Source organism: Peromyscus eremicus, chromosome 7 (assembly GCF_949786415.1).
Source record: "Peromyscus eremicus chromosome 7, PerEre_H2_v1, whole genome shotgun sequence".
NCBI classification, from domain to species: domain Eukaryota; kingdom Metazoa; phylum Chordata; class Mammalia; order Rodentia; family Cricetidae; genus Peromyscus; species Peromyscus eremicus.
The window spans coordinates 72,956,040-72,980,595 of record NC_081422.1 but is presented as its reverse complement, the minus strand read 5'-3'; the positions used below and the strand labels follow the sequence as shown (position 1 = coordinate 72,980,595).

General features: G+C 40.0%; 1 protein-coding gene across 1 annotated transcript in view; it reads right to left on the bottom strand.

The window, feature by feature from the left end:
• Cd109 (CD109 molecule) overlaps positions 1 to 24,556 on the bottom strand; it is a 105,815-nt gene that overhangs the window by 38,474 nt on the left and 42,785 nt on the right. Inside the window, exons 7-18 of the mRNA XM_059268272.1 lie at positions 21,962 to 22,046; positions 20,232 to 20,328; positions 19,556 to 19,697; positions 18,803 to 18,912; positions 16,385 to 16,609; positions 14,999 to 15,100; positions 14,848 to 14,910; positions 13,149 to 13,325; positions 10,898 to 11,050; positions 6,199 to 6,273; positions 5,449 to 5,509; positions 68 to 209 (exon numbers count right to left, since the gene is read on the bottom strand). Of these exons, the coding sequence (XP_059124255.1) occupies positions 68 to 209; positions 5,449 to 5,509; positions 6,199 to 6,273; positions 10,898 to 11,050; positions 13,149 to 13,325; positions 14,848 to 14,910; positions 14,999 to 15,100; positions 16,385 to 16,609; positions 18,803 to 18,912; positions 19,556 to 19,697; positions 20,232 to 20,328; positions 21,962 to 22,046 (1,432 nt within the window). The remainder of the gene's footprint in view (positions 1 to 67; positions 210 to 5,448; positions 5,510 to 6,198; positions 6,274 to 10,897; positions 11,051 to 13,148; positions 13,326 to 14,847; positions 14,911 to 14,998; positions 15,101 to 16,384; positions 16,610 to 18,802; positions 18,913 to 19,555; positions 19,698 to 20,231; positions 20,329 to 21,961; positions 22,047 to 24,556) is intronic.

Here is a 24,556-nt window from a genome sequence, read left to right as displayed (position 1 = left end):
GGGAAAGTATTATCCAAAATATATATTAAGCAAACATAAACTGACAAAGAACTTGACAAATCTTTACCCCATGTGGGAGTCTAGCCAAATCCACGTTTCTGGAAAGTGCTTCCTGACGTGTGGATTGCTAACCAGCGAAAAGTCTTGAAAATCAATCTGGTTGCCCACACCTTCCTCTGCAAACCGCTCAGCGTACTCTGCGGTATCATCTGCAATAAACATTGACAATGACAGTGAGGAAGGAAAGGGCACTGGAGAGGAAGGGCTGCGAGCTTGGCTCCCAGAACCCTCACCTCGCAGCAGAGTGAAGTTTAGAAATTTTCGTATTCAACTCTCTTATTTCTGAAGAAGCAGCCTGAGCAGCAGACAAGTCATATGATTTACCAAAACCACATGGACAGTGACCTCAGAACTACAAATATTTTTTCAATCTACTCTGTTCCAATGATCAATAACTGAAAGTTTAAGGGGTTAGTTGTCTTTCTTTTTTTAATTTAAATTATTAAAATACATCACATTTTTAATCCCACCTGACTTTTATACTCTCCTTGTTTGAAAACTCCTTGATGCTGATTATCATTGGCTTTGTCAGCCTAAGACACTATAGTCAGTTCATCTGTTGGATTTTACAATTAAAAAAAAAAATGCATGAGGCTATATAGACTTTGGGTCACCTATCTCCTTTTTTTCAATTTCTGTCAGTCTAAAATTATTTCAAAATATGAGCTGGGCATGGTAGTGCACACCTTTAATGCCAGTACTCAGGACGTAGAGGCAGGTGAATCTCTACAAGTAATCAAAACGCAGAGATGTGGAACCCAGTCCCAATGATACATCTACAATACAACTCTTGCACCTAAGACTCAAGGAACATTTCAGAAGAGATGATGGAAATATTTTGAGAGCCAGAGGACCAGGGAATGAGACTGTATCTACTAGGAATGTCATAAGCTACACCCATAGCTTCACCAATATGACTTCCTAAACATGAGCTGAACAAGGACAACAAGAATTATGTGGACATGCTAACGTGGACAGGGAAAAGCCCAGGAGGCTTCAACCCTATACAAAGAACTACAGGCAACTAAGAAATGTGGACAGTGGGAGAAATAGTCTTCCCCAGGAAAGAGCCACCAATTGGTTGTCCAATACCAAATGGTCAGCTCTGAAAACATATACATATAAGGAACATTATAAACACAGGGCTGGCTATATTTGTGTATTTATGAATAAGCATATATATAGGAATATAGACATATATTTAATAATCAATGAAAAAAGAAGCCATAAATTTTAAAGAAAGCAAGGAGAGATGTATGGAAGGATTTGGAGGGAGAAAAGAAAGGGGGAAAGAATATAACTATATTATAATCTCAAAAAATAATTTTTAAAAATAAAAAAAAAACCTTAAAATTCAAAACTAGTTAAGACACAACTCCGCTCTGCCTCTGGGTGCCCTTCGGTACTCGTATAGCATGCCATACCTCCCAACATGGCCCTAGAACAGCCGTTTGTGTGTCTTGGAGTGCCCCCAAGTTGGAACCCCCATTGTCTTTCACATGCTAGGTATGTGCTTAATTTCATCACTGTCAATTGAATAGTGAATAAATGATCTGGATCGAAGGGATAAGATAAATGGAAAACTAACAAAGTGTCAAGCACGTGTGACACATCTTGAGTCACTTAAACAATACACTATATGAAGCTGTTCCATACAGGATAAATCTATGATTTTACATTTAACTTCCTAGCAATCCTGCAAAATACATAATATTATTGACTCTATGTAGAAGGGGGAAAATTTAAGGCTTAAAAGCTTTGACTGATTTGCCCTGGGTCACTACTGTTGTTAGTAGTTTTCACTCTTTTTGGGGGGACCCACCACCCAGCTCTCAAATAAATTCACACATGGAGGCTTATTATTACTTATGAATGCCCAGCCTTAGCTTGGCTTCTTTCTTGCCAGCTTTCCTTATTTTAAATTATCCCATCTACCTTTTGCCTCTGGGCTTTTCCCATTCTCTTACTTCTATTAATCTCTTACTCTGTGGCTTGCTGGTTGTGTAGCTGGGTGGCTGACTTCTGGTGTCCTCCTCCTTATCTGGCTGCTAGATCTCTTGTCCCTTCTCCCAGATTTCTCCTTCTATTTATCCTATCCTTTTTCCTGCCTTGTTATTGGCCATTCAGCTCTTTATTAGACCATCAGGTGTTTTAGACAGGCACAGTAACACAGCTTCACAGAGTTAAACAAATGCAACATAAACAAAAGTAACACACCTTCAAAATAATATTCTACAGCACACAACTTTTATTTTTTTAATGTATATAGGTGTTTTTGCCTGCATATATGTCTGTGCACCATGTGCAAGAAGCACGTGCAGAGACCAGAAAAGGACATTAGATGGAACTGTAGTTACAGGTAGTTGTGAACCTACATGTGGGTACTAGGAATCAAATCCAGGTCTTCTGGAACAGTAGCCAGTGCTCTTAACCACTGAACCATCTCTTGAGTCCTTAAGGTCATTGTGGTAGTTTGAATGTAACTGGCCCCCATAATCTCATAAGAAGTGGCACTATTGAGCGGCATGGCTTTGTTGGTGTGGGTTTGGCCTTGTGGGGGCAGGCTTTGAGGTTTCATATGCTCAGGATACTTCCCAGTGTCTCAGTCAACCTCCTGTTGCCTGCAAGATGTAGGACTCTCAGCTGCTACTCCAGCACCACATCTGCCTGCACATCACCATGCTCCTTGCCATGAGTGATAATGGACTGAAACTTTTAAACTGTAAGCAAGACATCCCAATTAAATGTTTTCTTTATAAGAGTTGTCATGGTCATGTTGTCTCTTCACAGCAATAAAAACCCTAACTAAGACAGTCATAATTCCTGAATCAAAGCCAACAGTATATGACAACAAACTCCTGTCTTAAACACTACACTATTTTTCAGAGACAGAGAAGAATTAAGGATAAGTTCTAGCAAGAACTAAAAATAGTCATCTGAGAAAAACAATTGTTTCATACCAGAAAAAAATAAAAATATATCAACTAAGTTTGTCAAAGAAAGGAAATGCAAGGCTGTAACAGTAGAGACTAATAACTTGATTTGTAACATAGTGAATTTGAGCTATTTGCAAGGCATGAAAATATAGAAACAAAAGCAAGATTAAACAATTGAGTTGGCACCTGCATAATGATGATCAAAAGATAATAGAAGTTAGAAGAAACTTCAAATCCTCCAGGGTAACAAAATTAAGGACTTAGAATACTAGCTATAAAAGGAATTTGATGACATTAATAATAACTAAAGACTGATGATTGATGGTTTTAAGCTTCAAACCATAGGTAGTTCTTATCTCAGTATGGTCTAAAAATGGCCAAGAATATCTTGATCCCTATGTAGCTTCTGAGACAGAAGAGAAGTGAATGTCCATCGCTTGAGTAGCTGTCCAGAGACATATCTGCTATTGAGAATATAAGATTTCTCTTGTAGTGAAAAAGTAAAAGATTCTCAACCAAGGACATAATAGGTACAGTCCTCCCCCAGTTCCTAGGTGAATGCCAAAATCTCTTAGTGCTCAAGTACTGTATACAAAGCTGTGTAGTTTTTCAGATAACCTACACATTCCCATGTACTTTGTTTTTGGGGTTTTTTTTGGGTTTTTTTTTTTTTTTTTTTTGGTTTTTTTGGTTTTTCGAGACAGGGTTTCTCTGTGTAGCTTTGTGCCTTTCCTGGAACTCACTTGGTAGCCCAGGCTGGCCTCGAACTCACAGAGATCCGCCTGCCTCTGCCTCCCGAGTGCTGGGATTAAAGGTGTGCACCACCACCGCCCGGCGCCCCCATGTACTTTAAATCACCTCTGTACTACTTCTAATACCTAATATAATATAATAAAATATAAGGTTATAAAAAGTTATTATAGTACAATAACAAGGAAAAAGTCTATATATGTTCAGTACAGAAATCATTCTTTAAAAGTTATATTGGTGGGCTGGAGAGATGGTTTAGAGGTTAAGAGCACTGGCTATTCTTCCAGAGGTCCTGAGTTCAATTCCCAGTAACTACATGGTAGCTTACAACCACCTATAATGAGATCTGGTGCCCTCTTCTGGCCTGCAGGCATACATGCAGGCAGAACACTGTATATGTAATAAATTTTAAAAATCTTTTTAAAAAATTATATTGGCGAGTCCACCAATGTGGAACACGTGGACGTAGCCACATTGCTGACAATAAACTGAGTACTGCTGTGGGCATCAGACAGGGCTGTATGTGTAGAGGAACAACAGAAAAAACGTTGTAAGTAAAAACTGGATACAGACAGATTTGGAAAGTTATGTAGAACAGAGAATAAGATGAGAAAACTTAAATATGCCAATGATTTTAATGCACAGAGATGATAATACATCATAAACCTTCAAGATAACAAAATTATCTTTTGAAGTTTCAAAACAGAGAGATCAAGGTGTCTTGCAGTAACCTGGGACTTGAGAACTAACCAAGAACTGCTACCGGAAACAGGAAAATTTGAGAAAGAAACAATGCCAGTGTCTCTCAACAAGATATTAGCGAGGCTGGAGAGATGGCTCAGTGAGTAAGAGCACTAACTGCTCTCCTAGAGGACCTGAGTTCAATTCCCAGCAACCACATAGCAGCTCACACCTGTCTGTAACTCCAGTTCCAGGACTTCTGACACCCTCACACAGACATGCAAATCACCAATGAACATTAAATAAAAATAAATTATTTTTTAAAAGGAAGATATCAGTATAATTTTACCTACAAAAAATAACTTCCACGGTTATCCATTATTATTTACATATTTATATATTTCCTTCAGTCAAAACTTTTTTTTTTTTTTTTTTTTTTTTTTTTTTTGTCAGAGCTGAGGACCGAACCCAGGGCCTTGCGCTTGCTAGGCAAGTGTTCTACCACTGAGCTAAATCCCCAACCCCCAGTCAAAACTTTTAATGACTTGCTCCTAAAGACACACTTGGAGATCTATGACACACAGATACAACTATGCCTGCCAGACTGATAAGGAGTGTGTGTGTGTGTGTGTGTGTGTGTGTGTGTGTGTGTGTGTGTAAGAGAGGTCTGGACTATTTTTAGGTAAGCACCTAAAAGTTAGAGAATAATAATGCTTCAAAAACTTGCTCCTTTCAATTAATTCCAAAATAACAACACAGTTTGCAATACAACTTAAAATCACAGGCTCATCCAACACATCCCAAACTATAATCCCACCTTTAAAAACTGCAGAAGGCAATTTCAAAGATGGAGTCAGGAGCCCAGAGAACATTACTTGTCACCCTCCCACGTACTTCCAAAGTCCAAATACTTTAGCCATAGCAGTCAAGTTGAACCAGAAAGTGCCTGCCCCGTTATAAGTAATATTCAATATATGAGGTAAAATATATCCAGTTACGCATGTTGTCAGGTTTTACTTACAAACACCATCAATGTTATCCTTTACAAGGTTTGCATCTGTCAACACCCAGAGACCACATTCCTAGAAAAAAAGTTTAATAAAAATTTTTACTAAAATGAAATAAAAATCAAAGTTTGAATGTTCTTTAATCATAGAAATCCCCCACACTCCCACTTGGGGGACTTAGGTATACAGGTGTGTGTGTGTGTGTGTGTGTGTGTGTGTGTGTGTGTGTGTTCATGTGTGCCTGTGTGTCTTTCCCTCTTCCCTTCTTCTCTCACACAAACATACTTTTCAAAGTCAAATACAGTAATCTAAAAGAAAAAAAAATGTGTTTAATGACAATTCCACTAACCTTACAATCAGTGAATTTTTCCATTTGCTTTTAAAACTGAAAGGATGTACCTCCCCACTCAGATTAGATTTATGGAACAGTGAACTTCAGTCACACTTCCAATAGAGGTTAGTCTTCATTATAATTAGTTATGAAAGTGTTTACAATAGTAAAAGACACTAATATCAGGGCTGGAGAGATGGCTCAGCTGTTAAGAGCACTGGCTGTTCTTCCAGGAGTCCTGAGTTCAACTCCCAGCAACCACATGGTGGCTCACAACCATCTCAAGTGGGACCTGCTTCTGGCATAAAAGTGTACATACAGATAGAGCACTCACACATAAATCTTTTTTTAAACTAATTAATTAATTAATTTTAAAACCTAAAAATAAAAAGACACTAACATCTTTTCAGATTGTTTGGCCAACTATCCATACCTGAAAGACAGCAAAGGAATTCATGAACATGCCTAGATAATAGCCTGTGTTATAAAGTTCCAGTTCATGGACTACCTGCACAAAGAAAAGACACAGAGTGAGTTGGCTCATATCAGTCTCTCCTGCCCTCCGCTCATTCCTTGGAAGTAACTCAGTCTACAGTCCTCATGCTCACTGAACTTGAAAATGGCACAAATCAAGGTACCATAAATATATAAATGATTGTTCATCATTCAATCAACCACAATTACATTTCTTATTTAAAACTATGTTTACTCTGCTCAGCAATACAGAGTTCCTGAAATGTCACCGATTGGTATGATCAACACGTAGAGGTCAGCATTAAAATGTATCCATACTTTTAACAGAGACAAACAGGCTAACATGAGGGGGGTTGACATGAATTCTGTAAGAAGTCAGTCACTTAAATTCAGAAAAGAGTGAATGTAAGTTATTAATACTCAGAAAAATACTCAGCTTCATTGGTAACAAACGCATTAGGATAGCGTCAGTAAGAGTTTCTTCTCAATAATGAGATAGTTGCATGCATCACTTTAGTAATACAGTTGTTTTTGAGAGCACTGCTAGTAACACTGGGTAAAGCAGGCTAAAAGGATTGATAAAAATTCTTTCTCTTTTCCTCAAAAGAGTAAACATGGAATCTGACCTAGAAATTCTACACCTAGATATGTACTCAAAAGAACTAACCAAAAATTCGGGGGTACTTCCCTGCCAACGTTCACAGCAGCAGCATTCACAACAGCCAAAAGCTGGAAGTTCAAGTGCCCACCAGCAGAGGACTAGACAAAATGTAGCACACACATTTAATGGAATACTAGACAGCTATACAATGAAAAGCACTCTGAGGGAGCATGCTACAGCATAGCTAAGTCATGAAAACACCCTGTGTTGAGTGAACTAAACCCAGCAAAAAGTCAAAGACGATGGAATTCCATTAACGTAACGTATCTAGAACAGGCAAATTATAAGAAGTAGATAGAGATTAATAGAAGCTAGGTGCAGGGGTTTGTGGGGGGTAGGGAATTGTTGCTTAATGGTTAGAGTCTACATGGAGAGCAACAGAAAACTTGTGTACACTCACATGCTAATAGTGGCAATTTTGTGTGTATTTTACCAGGAAAAAAAGCCTCACGTATTATATGCTTTTAGGTAATGTCTGATACTTCTCTCTTACTGGTGTTATCATTATACACACCAAGGAGACAAAGGCAGGATTAAAAGTCATGAAGAAACCAAAGTTAACAAAGGTTTCCTAGGAGCTGGAGGGACAGCTCAGTGACTAAAAACAATTGCTGCCCTTACTACAACCTGAGTTCGGTTCCTAGCATTTGCATCAGGCAGTTCACAACCACCTATTACTCCGGTTACAGGGAATCCAATGCCCTCTTTCGGCCTTCTCAGTCACATACACGTAAGGTATACATTCACACAGACGCATGCACACATACATGGAAATAAAAACAATAAAATTAACCTTCTTTAAGAAAAGACTTTCTGTCACAAAGTGAAACACTCACAACCACGCTGCTGCATCCTGCTGTGCGAGCAACAACCTCCCTGCATGGACAGTGCACACGCAATGCTGGGACAGACGTCAAAAAGAAAATCACCAAGAGATCAAACAGAAACGCTTTATCCACAACAAGCCGCCAAGTGTCCTCAGCCCGACGATAGACAACGGAGTCGGAGCCAGAGCCAGACATAAAAGGGGAGAAGGCTTCAGGACCGCATCGCTGGCTCACATGAGGATCCCCTTCTACTCCTGCTCAGATGAAGCATTCCCCAGGCAGCACCTACCTCAGGAAACCTCCCTTTCTCCCTGCCCCAGTAAAAGAGCATTGCCCAAGCTGCATGTGGAAATCATGCCCGGAAGATCCCATACATTTAAATATCCTTAATGCATTCGGGGAAGTCATGACAACACATGTAAATTTAACACAAAGGCAAGCTATTATGTATCACAGGCTCCTTACACCCCACGCCAGAGCCAACTCTGGAGAAAGAAGAAGCAAACAGGAAACCTGGATGAGTAGAAAGTTTTGTTTTTAATGGAAAACTGAGGCTATCTTGAGTTAACGGTGGAAGTGTGTGGGTTGACACTAGGCAGAAGACAGCAAGAGCGGAAGTCAGCAGACTGCGGACTGGAAGACAGGCCTTAAGTTTCTGTTCTTGCTTGGGCATGTGGAGCAGCCTCGGGTACTTCCTTGTGAAATCAGCAGCAGCAGCAGCAGCAGCAGCATCTTGCAGGTACCCTGAGGACTCCTGTTCAGCACTTCTCTACCCTTTGGATGTGAGAAAGAGAAACAAAGTCCTCAAGCACCCACACTTCCTCAGCTCTCCTCCAGCCTCTCACAGCTGGTGGGTTGTAACCTCTGGAGACTCCATGCCGGTTTTTCCTCAAATGCTAAAGCTACACAGAGAAACCCTGTCTTGAAAAAAAAGATGGCAGAAAACCTTGAGGATCCAGGGTAATTTTCCAGTTCCTAAGTCTCCATCTCCTCCTTCTTTTTAAACCCCCAGGATTTACAATACAAATTAGGAGTTTGTTAAAAAGAAATAAAAGGAGGCCTCGGTGGTCAAGCCACAAAAGAAAACTGACCCATAAATTCCCTTCAGGGATGATGTTTATTGTAGGGAAATGTCCTCAAGGCCATGGTCGGCCTCAAGGAGAAGAGCATTAGACAGAAACAATGCAATATATGAAGATATTTAACATGATAGGGCCTTAAAGGGAAGGAGAGGCTTAGCTTTAAAGCCTGGAAAGTAGCTTCATTGAGATTGAGAATGAGAGTCTGACATGGTGGCATGAACCTTTAATCCCAACATTCAAGAGGCAGAGCTAGGTGGAGCTCTGTGGGTTCGAAGCTAACCTGGTGTACACAGTGAGTTCCAGGACAGCCAGGGCCACATAAAGAGACCTTGTCTCAAAAATAAATACAATGAGAATGAGAGAGAGATGGGGAGAATAAGAGAGCTTGCCCCCATGAAGGGGATGTAGGGGGAAGCCTTCCTTAGAAAGCAGCCTTTCTGCTCTGGTCCAAATACTCCTAATCACCAGAGAAAGGGTAAGGCGTGACTTCTTCAGCTTTTGGAGGTGGTAGGATGCTTCATTTCACATGATTTAGTTCACCATAGCTTCATGACTAGATTCAGGGAGGAGCCAATGTTGTGTAGGAACTTGCTGAGATCAAACCTCTGTCTTGTAGGGGAACTCTCTGAGGTAGCATAGAATATTCTACAGAGAGGGTACAACAAACATTCCATCTAGCATTAGGAGTTTGTTAAGCTCAGGAAGTAAGCAACCCAAAGGTTTCAGAAAGTTCCTGAAACCGAGCAGAGTCACTAGGACCCTCCTTCCCCAAGTACACATAAGCAATAAAGAGACAACTGAGATACTTAGAAGACTCAGAGACCAGCCAAGCTGCCTGAAAGAGGCAGACCATCAAGGCTGCCTGGAAGAAACAGAGACCAGCCGAGCTGCCTGGAAAAGGTTCACACGCACTAAGCTACCTACTGAGCTATCTGCAGGCTTCCAGCCATCACCTATGCTACAGTGGACTTTTGGTGATGCAGTTGTCTTTGAGTCTTTTCTGCTTCTATAGTGAACCTAATAAATTCATCAGCTTACCTCTTGGACTTCGGCAGTATCCTTACTCTGCCTCGCCATCAGCTCCCTATCTGGAGGGAGTGATGCCTGTTCACATCTCCCAAGGAGTAGTGCCATATGATAGCAGGAACCATAGATTGTGAGCTGACAAGTCACAGCACAAACTGCTTCTTAACTCTCTGATCCAGACAGAGCCTCAGGGAGGCATCTTCTGATTCAGGCTATGGGATAAGGCCTCAAGGTGCAGGCCTGTGTCCTAATATACCTGATGCTCAGCCTTCCCCAGTAGACAGTATCATGGCAGTCACAGATCAACTAGACCTACTGTAAAGGAATCCAATGAGGCACACATCATGTGATGCAGAATTATGGCAAAGGTCAGTTCTAGAACTTAAAATAAGCATAGGAAAGCCATGGTCACACATGCTTGTAACCTGGGAGGCTGGCACAGGAGACTCGTGAGTTTGAGAACAGTCTGTGTCACATAGGAAGAATCTGTCTCAAAAAATAATAATAAAACAAATAACCACAGGATGTAGCTCAGTGGCAGAGGACTTGTCTAGCATGGTACATTGTCCTAGGTTGAATTTCTAACCACACACACACACACACACACACACACACACACACGCATGCACGCATGCACGCACACATGCATGACTCATAGGGGTTCACAAGTGCCCAGAAAATTCTGATCATCAAATTCTAGAACTTCGGAAACACCTTAAGTTAATATTAAAACAAATTAAAATTGTTAAAGTAAGCACAGTAAATATGCATAAGGAATACAAGTATTAGTAATATATATGTATTAGTAATAAGAACAAAAATTAAGATCCAAAAGGTAATAAATAGGTATTAAAAATATAATAGGTACCAAAAGAAAAGTAAATTTAAACTACACATGTGCTTCTGCCCAACATACATGAAACGCAGATACTTTCTTCTTTGAAGGCTTTTCTGTTTCCCAGCTTATACATCCAGAGGGACTAAGGAATTTCCTTTAAATATTTAAGGTAATGCAATAGTTATTTTAACATACATTTTCACCAAAAAAAAAATGAAACTCACATTTTCCGTTGTAATATCATTTGAGGCATTCATCAAATTCACACTTTTGTCAACAGCTACAATCCCAACTACGGAGTCAGGCTCTGTTACAGAGATCCTGAGAGAGACCTTCTCAGAGGGCTTGGCAGTAGATTTACTCCAAAATAGCTTTATCTAAGAAAAGGAGGAAGCAAGATTAATTTATTTCATTTTCTCTAGCTAAGACTCAAAACCGTTGATTCTGCCTTTGCCTTGGCCCAGGGATAATTCCAAAACCATAAACGACGTTTCTCTAAGGAAGGAATTTTTTAAGCTCCCACGTGTCTGTGATCCATGAAACATCTCCCTGTGACATAAACACCAATTATCCCTCATCTCTCCACCTGGCTTCCCTCCTGTCTCCATGTTCCATTTCTCAGTCCTCAGCTGGTGCTGAATGCAGGCCAGCAGTCTCTAGCATCCCTGGGAAAGGCACCCTCGAGAGGAAGAGACAGGAAAGAGGAAAACTGCTATAGGTCCCTACAAGTTGGTAACTTGACTTAGAAATGAGCGCAATGGCAGCTCTCTGGGACCTCACAGAACTATCTGCGGTGTGAGTGGAAAAGGTTCTTTCCAGAAAGGGAGTGGTCGGACCCGACTGCCATCAGGCTCCTCTGACTCCATGGCTCCTTGAACTTCATCTTTATGTTCCTCAAAGCATGGTCCAACTTATACTTCAAAAAGACCATGACTCTGTCTGTCATGAGGGAAAGTCCCATTCCTACTGAGGACCTCCGTGCCACCTCGGTCCTAACATCAAACTGCATCCTCGATTACACTGCCCAACCATGATGTTCCCTCTAAGTCACTGAACTGGAGACTGGCTTCCTTCCGGGTGTGGCCCCTAACTGGGGCCTTTCCTTTCAGTCTGAAAACGTGATCATCATTATCTAAAATAAAATCAAAGAAAGTCTCTCTTTGAAAATGAAATTGAATTTTTCTATTTCACTTGTCCAAAAATATTTCTTGAAAAATATCTTTTACTATGCTCTGTTTTCCTTGTCAGTAATCTTCCACACTGTTCTTGGCTTCATGCCGGGTCCATAGAGGTGTGTATCCTGATTTAAGCCTCCATAACTCCTTTCTAAAATTCACTTGTTTTAGGTGATTATTATAAAATGAATTTTTTTGCCTGAAACTAAGAAAATATATTTCTACTTCTTTAAAAAAAAAAACTTTTCATAAAATAAAAAATAGAAGTTTATATTATACTTAAAGAAAGTTAGGCCGGGCAGTGGAGGCGCATGCCTTTAGTCCCAGCACTCGGGAGGCAGAAGCAGGTGGATCTCTGTGAGTTTGAGGCCAGCCTGGGCTACAGAGTAAGTACCAGGACAGCCAGAGCTACACAGAAAGAAACCCTGTCTCAAAAAACAAAAAAAAAATCAAAAAAAAAAAAAGAAAGAAAGTTAGGTTACTCAGGCCTAGGGTGCAGCTCAATACTAGCACATTTGCTAGCATGCACGAGGCCCTAGATTCATTCACCCTCTGGCATGCAAAAATTTAATATAAAGTATTTTAAATAAAAGAAAGTATAAATAAGTGATGCTACTTCTCAACATTTTCACAATTTTTAAAGGAAATATTAAGAGAGCTATACTCTACAAATCATGACATTGAAACTGATTCTTTCACTTAGGAAGACAAAGCAGAACTGTTTAGTGAGAACAATGGCTCATTCTCGAGTCTGTGAGATGATTGCTTTGGGTTTCTTGTTAGAGCTGGGGCTGAGGCAGTCTCCTGTGCAAGCTGGTGACTCAGGATAAGTACTCCAATACAATACTGGAGACCAGGCTCCATACAGACCCCCAGAAGTAAGGCATCAGGCTCACTGACAGTCTGTCCTCATTAGCTTCCAGCTGATGAAGGAGAGAATCTAAAACCCAGCTCTGCTTCCACACACATCTTCAATGGCCCTCCCTGCTCTCTCCCTACACCCACCTCATTATCACACCAAGGTCAACACTACAGCCAGTCTATGTTGCCACTGGCATTCCAGGCCAGAGCAATATTGACTCAACTATTTAAAAAATACCGAAATGACTTTGATGAATTTAAGTTAAAGCCAGGAATCACAGCTGACAAACAGTAACTGTGGGCTTAATATGAAAATACATATCTACTGAGTATAGAGAGCAATACAAGATTCTAGGCAATATGGAGATACTTTTCACAAAATTACATTTCTCAGACTTCACTAAAATGAAGTTTTAAACATCACCACCTTAAATCATACCTTATTTTTAAAAACAAACTGAACAGGGATTTTTAGAACATCATTTATAATTTCCCCGTCATCTGCAACGTAATACACAATTATGCAGGCCTTTGGAGTCCAGGAAGCTTCTGGTGTTAAAGAGAAATTTCTGGAATTTTGTTTGCCTACAGCCACCAGCTGTCCCTTTGATACTACCTAAAATTAAAAAAAGAAGAGAGTGCGATTATTTGCTAAAGATTATCAATCATATTTCAACTGAAGTTATATTTATAATAATCTAAGCATACACACAAATTCTTAAATTATCTTCACAACCTTTTTACATGCAAAAATCTATATGATAAATTTTGAGATGGAAGTTAAATTTCAACAAAAAATAGATATTGTAGTTGTTAAGACCAGCAATGAATCAATGAACAATAAATGATAGTTGACAAAAATAGTTTAAAAAAGAAAATGATAATATTAAAACAAACACTAGATTGCAGTAACAATCATGTTATCCTTCACAAATGTTATCTTTATTCCAATTTTTTGCATCTTTAATTGATATATAATATCCATACATATTTATGGAACACAATGCAACATTTCAATACATGTATACAATGCATACAATGTATAATGACTATTATATATTGTCTTAATTAAGGTAACTGATCTATCTAGCCCCTCATACACTGACCACTTATTTTTTGAGTGTCAGCAGTAATTTTTATTACTATTGTCCTTTGTCAAGTTGAGTAAATTCCCACCAATAAAACATCATTGAATATTTTTAACATAAAATTGTAGTTGTTAAAAACTTTTCCAGCATCTATTGAGACAAGTGCTTTTTCTTCATGTAATCTATTACATTAATATTTTAATGTACTTTTTTAATTATGTGTCTATGTCTGTTTCTGTATGGGGGTCTGTACAGGTGTCCACAGAGGTCAGATGCCTCAAATCCCCTGGAACTGAAGTTATAAGTGGCTGTAAGTTGCCCGATGTGTGCGCTTAGCACTAAACTCCGGCCTTTTGTAAAGCAGCACATACTCTTAATCTCTGAGCCATCTCTCTAGTCCAACACTGAATTTGGTATGTCAAATCAGTGTCATTTCTGAGACAGCACTCACTTGCACTGACCATTTCTTTGTGTTGAAAACTACTATTTAATAGAAAGGAACAGAGAGATCTAATGGGAGGGCTCGATTAGCAAAACTACAAGGCCATGATGGCAAGTTTTATTTTCTTTCTTATACTTTATGATTCTCCACAGTGGATCGATGTTGTCTATATACTAGAAATTGACATCTTATACTTGGTGCAACATTTAGTTATCTATTTTAAATGAAAATGTAAATATAGTTGAAGAAAGAAAACCAATTACACAATAAGAAGAGCAAATTAATCTGTAACAATTTAGTAAGTCTGGTGAAGACGTAAGGTAAACAACCCTTGAGATGTTCTCTAACAGGTCATAAACCTAAACTGTGAGAAATCACCAGCCTTCGAGGTAGCAAGGTGAATGAAGGTGCTCGCCACACAGGTCTAATTACCTTGGTTTGACCCTCAGAACCCATGGTAAAAGGAAAAAACTGACTCTCAAAAGTTGTTTCTGACCTCCATATGCATGCCATGACACACATGTGACAGCATTCATCCATACACATTATCCATATTCACACACACACACAATAATAAATAAATAAAAACCTTAAAATAAAGAAATTACCATATAGCTTAATTCTTCAAAGGGTTTGTTGCCACTAACCACCAATTCAAAAGGGGATCCCACCTAGAAAAGAAATATTAATTAATATGTACACCCTAGTTATAAGAATATCAAATCATGTTGTAACTATCAAGTGAGTCACAAGCATTACCTTGACAAGTTCATGTCTGGCTTTAAGCTGGATGTAGGTCCTACTAGGGGAGGTGAACATGCCGTGAACGGCCATAGTATTTACACTGTCAAGAAAAGAAGCCTGCAACAAAAGAAACGAAGCTATGAACGCTCAGCCTCAGTAACCTGAGAAAGAACGTGAGCTGCGGAGTAACTATGGGAAGCCAGATCACTTGCATTTTTGTTTTCAGACAGAAACACATTCACCAGACACTGGCTCCTCATCATTTTACAGATCATACTATAAAGAAAGTGATAGCTTTAAAGCGTAAGAAAGGATCTTTGCTGTTGGGTGGTGGTGGTACACGCCTTTAATCCCAATGCTCAGGAAACAAAGGCAGGCAGATCTCTGTGAGTCTGAGGCTAATCTGGTCTACAGAGTGAGTTCCAGGACAGCCAGGGCTACACAGAAAGAAACCCTGTCTCGAAAAACCAAGAAAGAAAGAAAGAAAGAAAGAAAGAAAGAAAGAAAGAAAGAAAGAAAGAAAGAAAGAAAGGAGGGAGGGAGGGAGGGAGGGATGAAGAGAGGGGGAGGGAAGGCAGGGAAGGGAGGCAGAGGGAAAGAGAGAAAGAAAAAAAGAAAGGAAGGAAAGAAGGAAGGAAGGAAGGAAGGAAGGAAGGAAGGAAGGGTCTTTGCCATCATAGCCCTCAATTACTTCAGACAAAGTTGTCTTGTTACAAAACACAGGCAGAAGAGGGAATTAAACAAAAAATTGATCCTTTCCTTTCTACACAATGCTCAGACAGAAGTAAGAAACAGCGTGCCTTCTTGACCTACAAAAATAAAGAGTCAAAAAATCAGGCGGGGATGGCGGGACACACCTGTAATGCCAACTCTCACGAGGTGGAGGCAGGAGGATCACGAGTTTGAGGGTGGTCCGGACTACACAGTGAGCACCTGGCCAGGCTGGGCTGCCTAACAAGACCCTATCTCAAAAACGAATAACAGAAAGGAAAGAGCTCGAAACAGTGTTAGTCCCAACCCAGTTAGAGCTCTGACTTGGGTAACACTGATACCAAAAGAAAGGTTACAGGAATTACGGGGCATTCCCAGACAAACCACACTGGGAGAGAAAGCTCAGGAACAGTGATTTCAAATAACTGAAAAATCAACCAAGATGAGAGTTTGGGGAGCTGCTCCATGAAATCTTCACATTGGTATGTTTTTCCATGGTCCTTAAAATGAAATTACAAGGAAACATCTAACGTGAATCTTTAGCCACTGTGGGGAATGACTTCTAACACTTTCCCTGTGTCTGAAGCAGATGTGTGTCCACTTCCTGTGCCCTGTGAACTCTGAGAAGGTGTCTCCCACAAAATTACAATAGCAATAATGCCCCTGCTGTGACATGGAAAGAGACTGCACCTTCAGGTATAGCTCACTGGAATTGTACAGGATCGGGAACTCAATCTTCAAGATTCCATTTTGGGGGACGGTATAATTTAGGATCTGGACATCATCCGTTTCCTGCTCTCCACTGTTCCACATGTTCCAGATGTTGGTGTTTTTCCTCTGGGTCACTTCTATGCTTAGATTATTTCTTCTATCTTCATGGGTTAGTTGATTATCATCAGAGCGACTGACCTTCACCTGATTATTAAAACAAAATATTTTAAGACAGGTAATAGCCCAGCTGAATGTAGTTTCTGTCTGTGCTGTTCCCAAATGCTGAACCCACAATGCTACAATTATTGGTAGCACCCCAATCTACTACATTCCGTAACCCTTCTCCAGGAAGTGTCTGACACGTGATCACTGCCTCCTTACTCATGGCTTCCTTGCCTTCCACAACACTTTTGCTTCCTATCACTCTTTTGGCACTCTATTGTAACTGGCCTGGCAAGAGGGAAGATATTTGAAATAGACACTTGTATCCTGTGCTTTGGCTATCAGATTACTAAAATACGGAACATAAGACATTGGAATTTCCCCAGGAATCTCATGCTGGGAGATGAGAAAGGCCTGGACCAGCCAGAGGAAAAACCTTTCTCCCAGAGCTTCGGCTGATTAGATACCTTACAGGAGAGACAATGATGGACCATCGGTTGGTGGGACCATGCCTTGCCGTGTCTTGCGACTACTTAGATATGCCAACTTGGGCCTCTAGACTTGGAGGGATGGGGTCGCTGGATCTCTTTGTCCTCTTCCCACTGTGGCCACAATGAATAAATCTCCTTTTTGGTTTTCACCACTAATTTGTCTGCTTTAATTAGCTTCTCAAGGACAGGTGGCCAAACAAGGCTTACTGGGTCCCTAGCTATGACCCCAAGTCTGGTAACACTCTGCGTCCCCTTTGGTTCCTTACTCTTTTCCTTTCTACAAAATGTCCAACACTCAGCTGGCTTAGCATCATAGTTCTTTGTGATTATACCCCAAATTCAAAATTCCTATCCTCCCGGTACCCTGGAGCTCATACGCAATTGCTCCATTTGAGGAAATCTCCACCTGACACCCAGTCACTTCAAATTCAGCTCATTAACATCCAGCAACCATCTTACCTTTCCTGTTTTTACTCACCACCGCCATCCTGACAGACTAGCCTCCATCTCCTAAACTCAGTGAGTACCAAGTCCCATATTTCCCTGCTCTCCCTCCCCATGCCTATAGCCACCACCACAGGGCTCCTCCTAGTCTCGCAGACCTCAAACAGTCCTCCACCAGCACTGCTTTTGTCCTCCCTCCCTCCCCCCCTCCCTCCCCCACGCATGCTCTACCCCACCCCTACCCAACCATGTTCAGAGGTTCCAAGTCTTCTCACTGCCTAAAGCATAAAGTTCAACCCAATCATGAGGCCCTCCCGAGCTCGAGGTCTTCTAGAGTTCCCTAAGCTTTTCTTCCTGTTTAACCAAGCCAAGTCCTCAGCGGCGTGTGCCCGGGTCCAGCCATTTTCCTGAACGCACCCTGATCCTTTCCAGCAGCTCTTTTGGTCTTACGTCATCTTCTCCCTGACTCCCACCCCAGGGCTCAGACATTTAAAACACTGCTAATCTTGTCATCATTCAAGGCTTCCTCTTCCATAAACCACCCCTTAATAACCTCCATCCCCACCCCCAAAGCAAACTTTCCCTCAGTTTCATAAGCCTGTCCCTGCACATCGTCAAAATTCACTCAAATTGCGGGGGAGGGAGCATAAATATGAGCAATGAGCAAACGGCATACTTATGAAGATGAAGAAATGAAAAGTTCATTTTCTTAATTTACTCAAATATTAAGTACTAATTCAATATTCTTTCTGAAAAAAAGAACATCCTTGATAATAATTTTATTTATTTATCTATTTATTTAATCTTTTTTTTTTTTTTTTTTTTTTTTTGAGACAGAGTTTCTCTGTGAAACAGCCCTGGCTGGCCTGGAACTCACTGTGTGGACCAGGCTGGCCTCGAACTCACAGCGATCCACTTGCCTCTGCCTCCCAAGTGCTGGGATTAAAGACGCGCACCACCACTGCCCGGCAATAATAATTTTTAACACTATACCTTTGATGAAATTAAAATTTAGTCCTTAACATCAAACAAAAAATTCTGACAGTCATTTCTTCATTAATAAAAGCTTCAATGTTGTGTTCCATATCAAACAAACTGCTAGTTAAGTGTATTTTGGGGGAAAAAAAAATGGGGGCTGTTCTTAGAAACCACAAAGGTCATTTGGGAGCAATTCTCCATGTTCATATAGCTAAAGAAGAAAAGTAACCAATCTCCTCTTTGACTTAGTTTTAAAGACACTGAGCACGTGACCTCCCACTAAGACTCATGCTCATGGACGGTAACAAGTACACCGACTTACCGTGGCTGTGAAGTTGAGAGCGGGCTTCAAGACAGTCGCATAATCAAAAAACTCAATGACGTAATCATACTGCTTGAAGAACACATTGGCACTTGCATTTCTTGAGATACCTGTATTGGGGATTGCACCATTTAGAAAGCAAACGCAGTATTTCACCGATGGCTTGTGCCCACCTAAGCTTCTTACTGAGGGGGCTGAAGATATCAGGGCACATAAGCCTACTCCCGTTACTGACGACGGTCCCAAGATCAGCACAGAATTCCAGCATGGTGGTCTCCCTCAGTGGTTTGTACACCAAGAGAAGAAAGCACACAGACAGGAGAGGTTTTGCTTGTTAAGTCAACGGAATCAATCTGTTAAAATAGTAATAGAAGGCTCCTAACAATTAACTCTTGTGTTCTTATTAAAAGAGCAAACTGTCTAGGAACAGGCGACACTTCAGAGTAAGTGATGAAGAAGAAAAAAAGCAGGAAGCCAGTCTGCTGAAAATGTAGGCCTCCTGTGTGTTTTTTCATGCTAGAAAAACAGAGTTGGGATGGGGAAAATATGCAGGAGCTACTATTATCATAGGTAGTTGATGTACAGACTTTCATAGAAAGTGAATTTCACTTTTTTGTCAAAGACCCTACAAGTTAAAGTTTTCAGTGTTAAATAACCTCTCTAGGAAAGCAGTGAACACCCTCTCCTGAGACTAGTGGTACAGTGGACAGCTAAGAAACAGCACAGGACTTTACCTTCTTTATGGCTACAAACCTGTGAGTGACTCCGTCACAGTAGCTACAATCTCTATGGGCCCGGGGATGAACGGGCCCATGTGTTCAGAATGCTCATCCGAGGAATCCATTACCTTCTTCATCTCTTTATCATCAAAAGAGAAGTTTGTGGATCCATGTATCTGTTTTGTTTAAAAACTCCATTTTACTTTTCACTTTAGGAATTCAAATTCTAGAAACAAAACTCTAAGTCATATTGGACAGTTCTGTCCTGCTCTGTTCACTCATCTCTAATGCTAGAAAGTTCTTGATGTTCTTAGAGTATTACTTTGGTAATTCTGTATGAAACTTCATTTTTAGAAAAAAAGTTAAATTTTCCACACTGTGATTTGAGTCATAATTCTTTATATCATTATGTTGAAAACAGGTATAAACTTTCAATAAGTACTACATTCTCTTGTGGTTCCTATAATTAATCTCTGTTGTTGGCTCCTTTTTGATTTTTGAGACAGTCTCAAAGCCCCAGCTGGCCTAAGAGTTGCTAGATGGCAGAGGCTGGTCTTGAACTACTGATCCTCTTTTCCTCCATCTCCCTCGAGAGCTGAAATAATAGGCATATGCCACCACAACCACAACCAGCTGGGTTCTATAATTATTTTTTTAATCAAGATTTAAAATGTCCCCATTGTAAATTATAAAATATCTACAAAAGTTACCTCAAAGGTTTTGGTGATATTTTTCTTCGGTCCCCAAAAGGATAAAGATAAAAATGTAAGTGTTACATCCCCCTTCACTGGCTTCCCATATGTATACCTGGAAAACAATTTTTAAAATGTTGTATTATTACATTTTCAACTTGATGGTGTCAGAGGAACACAACAAACATATCACTTTCTATAAGCAGACACTAGAATCCAACAGAAAAGAATTATGTTTAAAACACACCTCTCCTACAATTTAAAAAAAAGGGGGGGGGGGCACAAGGGAGTCATGTTAGCTCTGTCATTCCTGCAGTCAGCAAGCTGAGACAGGACAAATTCAAGGCTGGAGTGAGCTACTTCTCAACCATCTGTCTCAAGAAATCATGAAACAACAAGGAAAACATTAAGAACAAGGAATGTCCTTTACAATGGTGAGTCTTCAGATTAGGTCCAGATGGAACTCGGAACCAGAGAATCTAAAATCAGCTCAAACACTGCCTGTCCATGGCCTCCGCCCACTGAGAGGACAAGGAGGAAGTGCCAGCATTACAGGAAGGCGCAGTGAGCTCTAAAAGACTTGAAAAATCTTTCAACGCTAGACTGGCCATTACAGCTTGTAAAAATGTTTGAATGTTAATTGAAGTTATAATCACCATAGCCAACTGTCACACATCCCAGGATTCACCAGGAGGGGATATCTTAGACTATAGAGTACCAAATGCATATACAGCTACCAAAAGACTGACTTTATTTTTTTGCAAGGAAACTTTAAATAGTATTTTTTAACCATCATTTCAAACTCATCTTCTTGTGTCAAATTTCATTCTCGGCTACTTCACAGTCTTTTTTTATTTCCTTAATTATTCCCTCTCATAGTAGAAACATTTCCTCATGTAAAAGAAAGGTGATCTTCAGTAAACCATTTCACTGCCAGAAAATCTTTTTAAATGTGTTTGCTGTGCTCCTCCCATCTCTATTTCAAACACTGGGCCAACCCTTACAGCCAGTTTTGCTTTGCATTTTACAAATTGTAATAGTAAACTGACGTTTCCTGAACCTGTTAATTAGATACAGAAATAACCTCTCTTCTGGGCCAACTCCAAAGCGAATACAGAAGTTTCCAAATTATGAGGAAGAAAAAAAATCCACCTTCAAATATACCATCCTTCCAAACAAAAGTGGTGAAGTTAGTGGAGACCTGGCTGGAAACCTCAGCATCAAAATTACTGCACCTAACATGGCCTTTGTCTCCTTAAATATTAAGTACAAGCAAAATCAGAATGCCAGAATATTATATTTTAAAACAGTCATATCATACGATAGCTCAGAGTGTTTAAAATAATAACTTAATATATTCTTAAAGACAATTTTTTTTATTTTGGTTTAAATGTGAAGCTGGGGACACAGAGATGACCCCGTGGTTAAGATTGTTTTCCTGTTCTGAGCCATCTCCCAACAACTAAATACACAATGTTGTAGAAACCTGACAATGTATTCTACAAACCCCTTAGTCACTAGTCTGTGAGAAACATTTTAGAAATGGTAGCTCGAAGTAGAGTTACAGATGCAAAGACTTGTGGAGATCTGCACTGTGCTAAATGAAGTATTACAGACGTTTGCTTACTATACATTAGGGTCTTTTTAAAAAGCAAAACCTTGTGCTTGTATTAAGTGTGTACAGAGCTGTTTGTCATGCTGTTTTACAATAGTTTAGAGCCATACCAAAGGAAAAAAATGCAACTTACTTTGCTGTGACAGAACCACTTAAATTCTTAGCGTTCAAAGAACAATACAATGGTGTCTGCAAAGTAACTTCAAACTTCGGTAACACTGGAAAAGAAAAGCAATCTTTTAAAGACTCTGTTTTACCGACATCCTCAGCTGAACCCAACAACAACAACAAAAAAAAAAATGAGTTGTTCTAACTAGTTGATAATTGGTATTTCTTGAACTTGGATTTATTCATACACACATTAACATAAATTTAAAAGCCCTTTAGGTAATTTAAAATTAGAAATACTTACTTAGGGTCAACTTTATCTAATAATGAAATAGATTTTGTTTGACTGCTTTACATTTATTTATTTATTTAGTTGCTCATCCATTTTGCATGTATGTGTGAGTGCCAGAGTGTATGTATGTGCACTACACATGTGCAGGAGGAGCCTGTGGAGATGAGAAGAGGGCACTGGATCCCCTGTAACTGGAGTTACAGGTGTTCCTGGAGGAACAGGAGTTACAGAGCCATCGTGTGGGTGCTGGGAACCAAACCTGGTCCCTCTACAAAAGCAAGAAGCATTTTTTTTTTTTTAAGTTTTTAGACAGGGTTTTTCAGTGTAGCTTTGCATCTTTCCTGGAACTCACTCTGTAGACCAGGCTGGCCTCGAACTCACAAAGATCCACCTGCCTCTGCCTCCTGAGTGCTGGGATTAAAGGCCGCCGCCGCCGCCGCCGCCGCCGCCACCACCACCCAGTGCAAGAAGCATTCTTAACCACTGAACTATCTCTATGGCTGCCATAATATGTTTTACCATTAATACTACTTTAAATAAAGTACTCTACCACAGTAAAAAATGTTTGATATTTTGATTTGGGCCTACAGAAATGTTTTTATAATGTCACTGATCAAAGAAACAGATAAGACTCCTATAATGGACCTCACCACACAATTAACATTATATAAATATCAAAAGGGCTAGTAAGTCAGTATTATCTGGCAAACCCATGGGCCAAAGGCACTGAATGTGCCAGAACACTGCTAGACTCTAAACCAGTCTGGGAGGGAGGCTTAGAAAAGTGCCATAGAGCAACTATGATCCTCCTACACACTCCTCTCCAAAGAAACGCAAAAGCTCTCTCTTCAAATATTATACATTGCCCACCAATCACCCCACAACTGTACCTCATCTAGGTCATGTAACCACCTAGTACAGTGAAATATGAAAACAACACACAAAAATTTTGATACTGCCAGCCATGGTGGCCTACTTCTTTAATCCTAGCCCTTGGGAAGCAGAGACAGGTGGATCTCTGCGAGTTCAAGTCCAGCCTGGTCTACTTAGTAAGTTCCAAGGAGCAGAGACTATACAGTAAGATCCGTTCTCAAAAAAAAAAAAAAAAAAAAAAAAAAAAAAAAAAAAAGGTTGCTTCCTTATGATTTCTTCTAGAGAAGTGGTTCTCAACCTTCCTAACACTTTGTGGTGACCCCCAGCCATAAATTATTTTGTTGCTACTTCATAACTGTAATTTTGCTACTGTTATGAATTATAAGGTAAATATCTGATACACGACCCCAAGGGGGTCACAGCCCACAAGTTGAGAATCACTGAACATTGATCAAAGAAAACAAAAATAAAATAAAAATAAAACATTTATAATTTTTCATTTCTAGTGATCACATTTTAAAAAACAACAACAACAACACATAAAATCAATTTTGTAACTGTCTTAGTTAGAGTTTATACTGATATGACAAAAAAGCAGGCTGGGGAGGAAAGGGTTTATTTGGGTTACACTTCCAGATCAAAGTCCACCATTGCAGGAATTCAGAACAGGAATTCAAGCAGGGCTGGAACCCTGAGGCAGGAGCTGATGCAGAGGCCATGGAGGGGAGCTGCTTACTGGCTTGCTTCCCCTGACTTGCTCAGCCTGCTTTCTTAAAGAACAAAGGACCATCAGCCCAGAGATGGCACCATCCACAACAGGCTGGGCCCTCTCCTACTGATCATTAATTGAGAAAACGCTTTACAGCTGGATCTCACGGAGGCCTTTCCTCAACTGAGACTCCTTCCTCTCTGATGACTCTAGCTTGTGTCAGTTTGACACACAAAACCAACCAGTACAATAATATTTTTCTTACTTCATCTAAAATCATGGGTTTTTGTTCTTGTTTTTAAAGATTTATTTATTATGTATACAGTGTTCTGCCTGCATGTGTGCCTGCATGCCAGAAGAGGGCACCAGATCTCATTATAGATAGTTGTGAGCCACCACGTTGTTATTGGAAATTGAACTCAGGACCTCTGGAAGAGCAGCCAGTGCTCTTAATCTCTGAGCCATCTCTGCAGCCCTAAAATCTTGTTTTAACATTTAGCCAAAACTTAAAATTTATTATTAATCAACTTTTTTTTTCTTACATGAAGTCTTGGAAATCTGGTGTGAATTTTACATGTATAACATATCTCTATTGGGACTAGATACACGTCAAGGACTGTACACCTGTGTATGGTGAGGGCCTCTGGGTGACACACACAGTTCCAGATCAGGGGTCAGAACAGTATGGCCAGCATAAGCTAAGAGCAGCTTTTACTAATGTTAATTGGTTGGAAAAATCAAAAGAG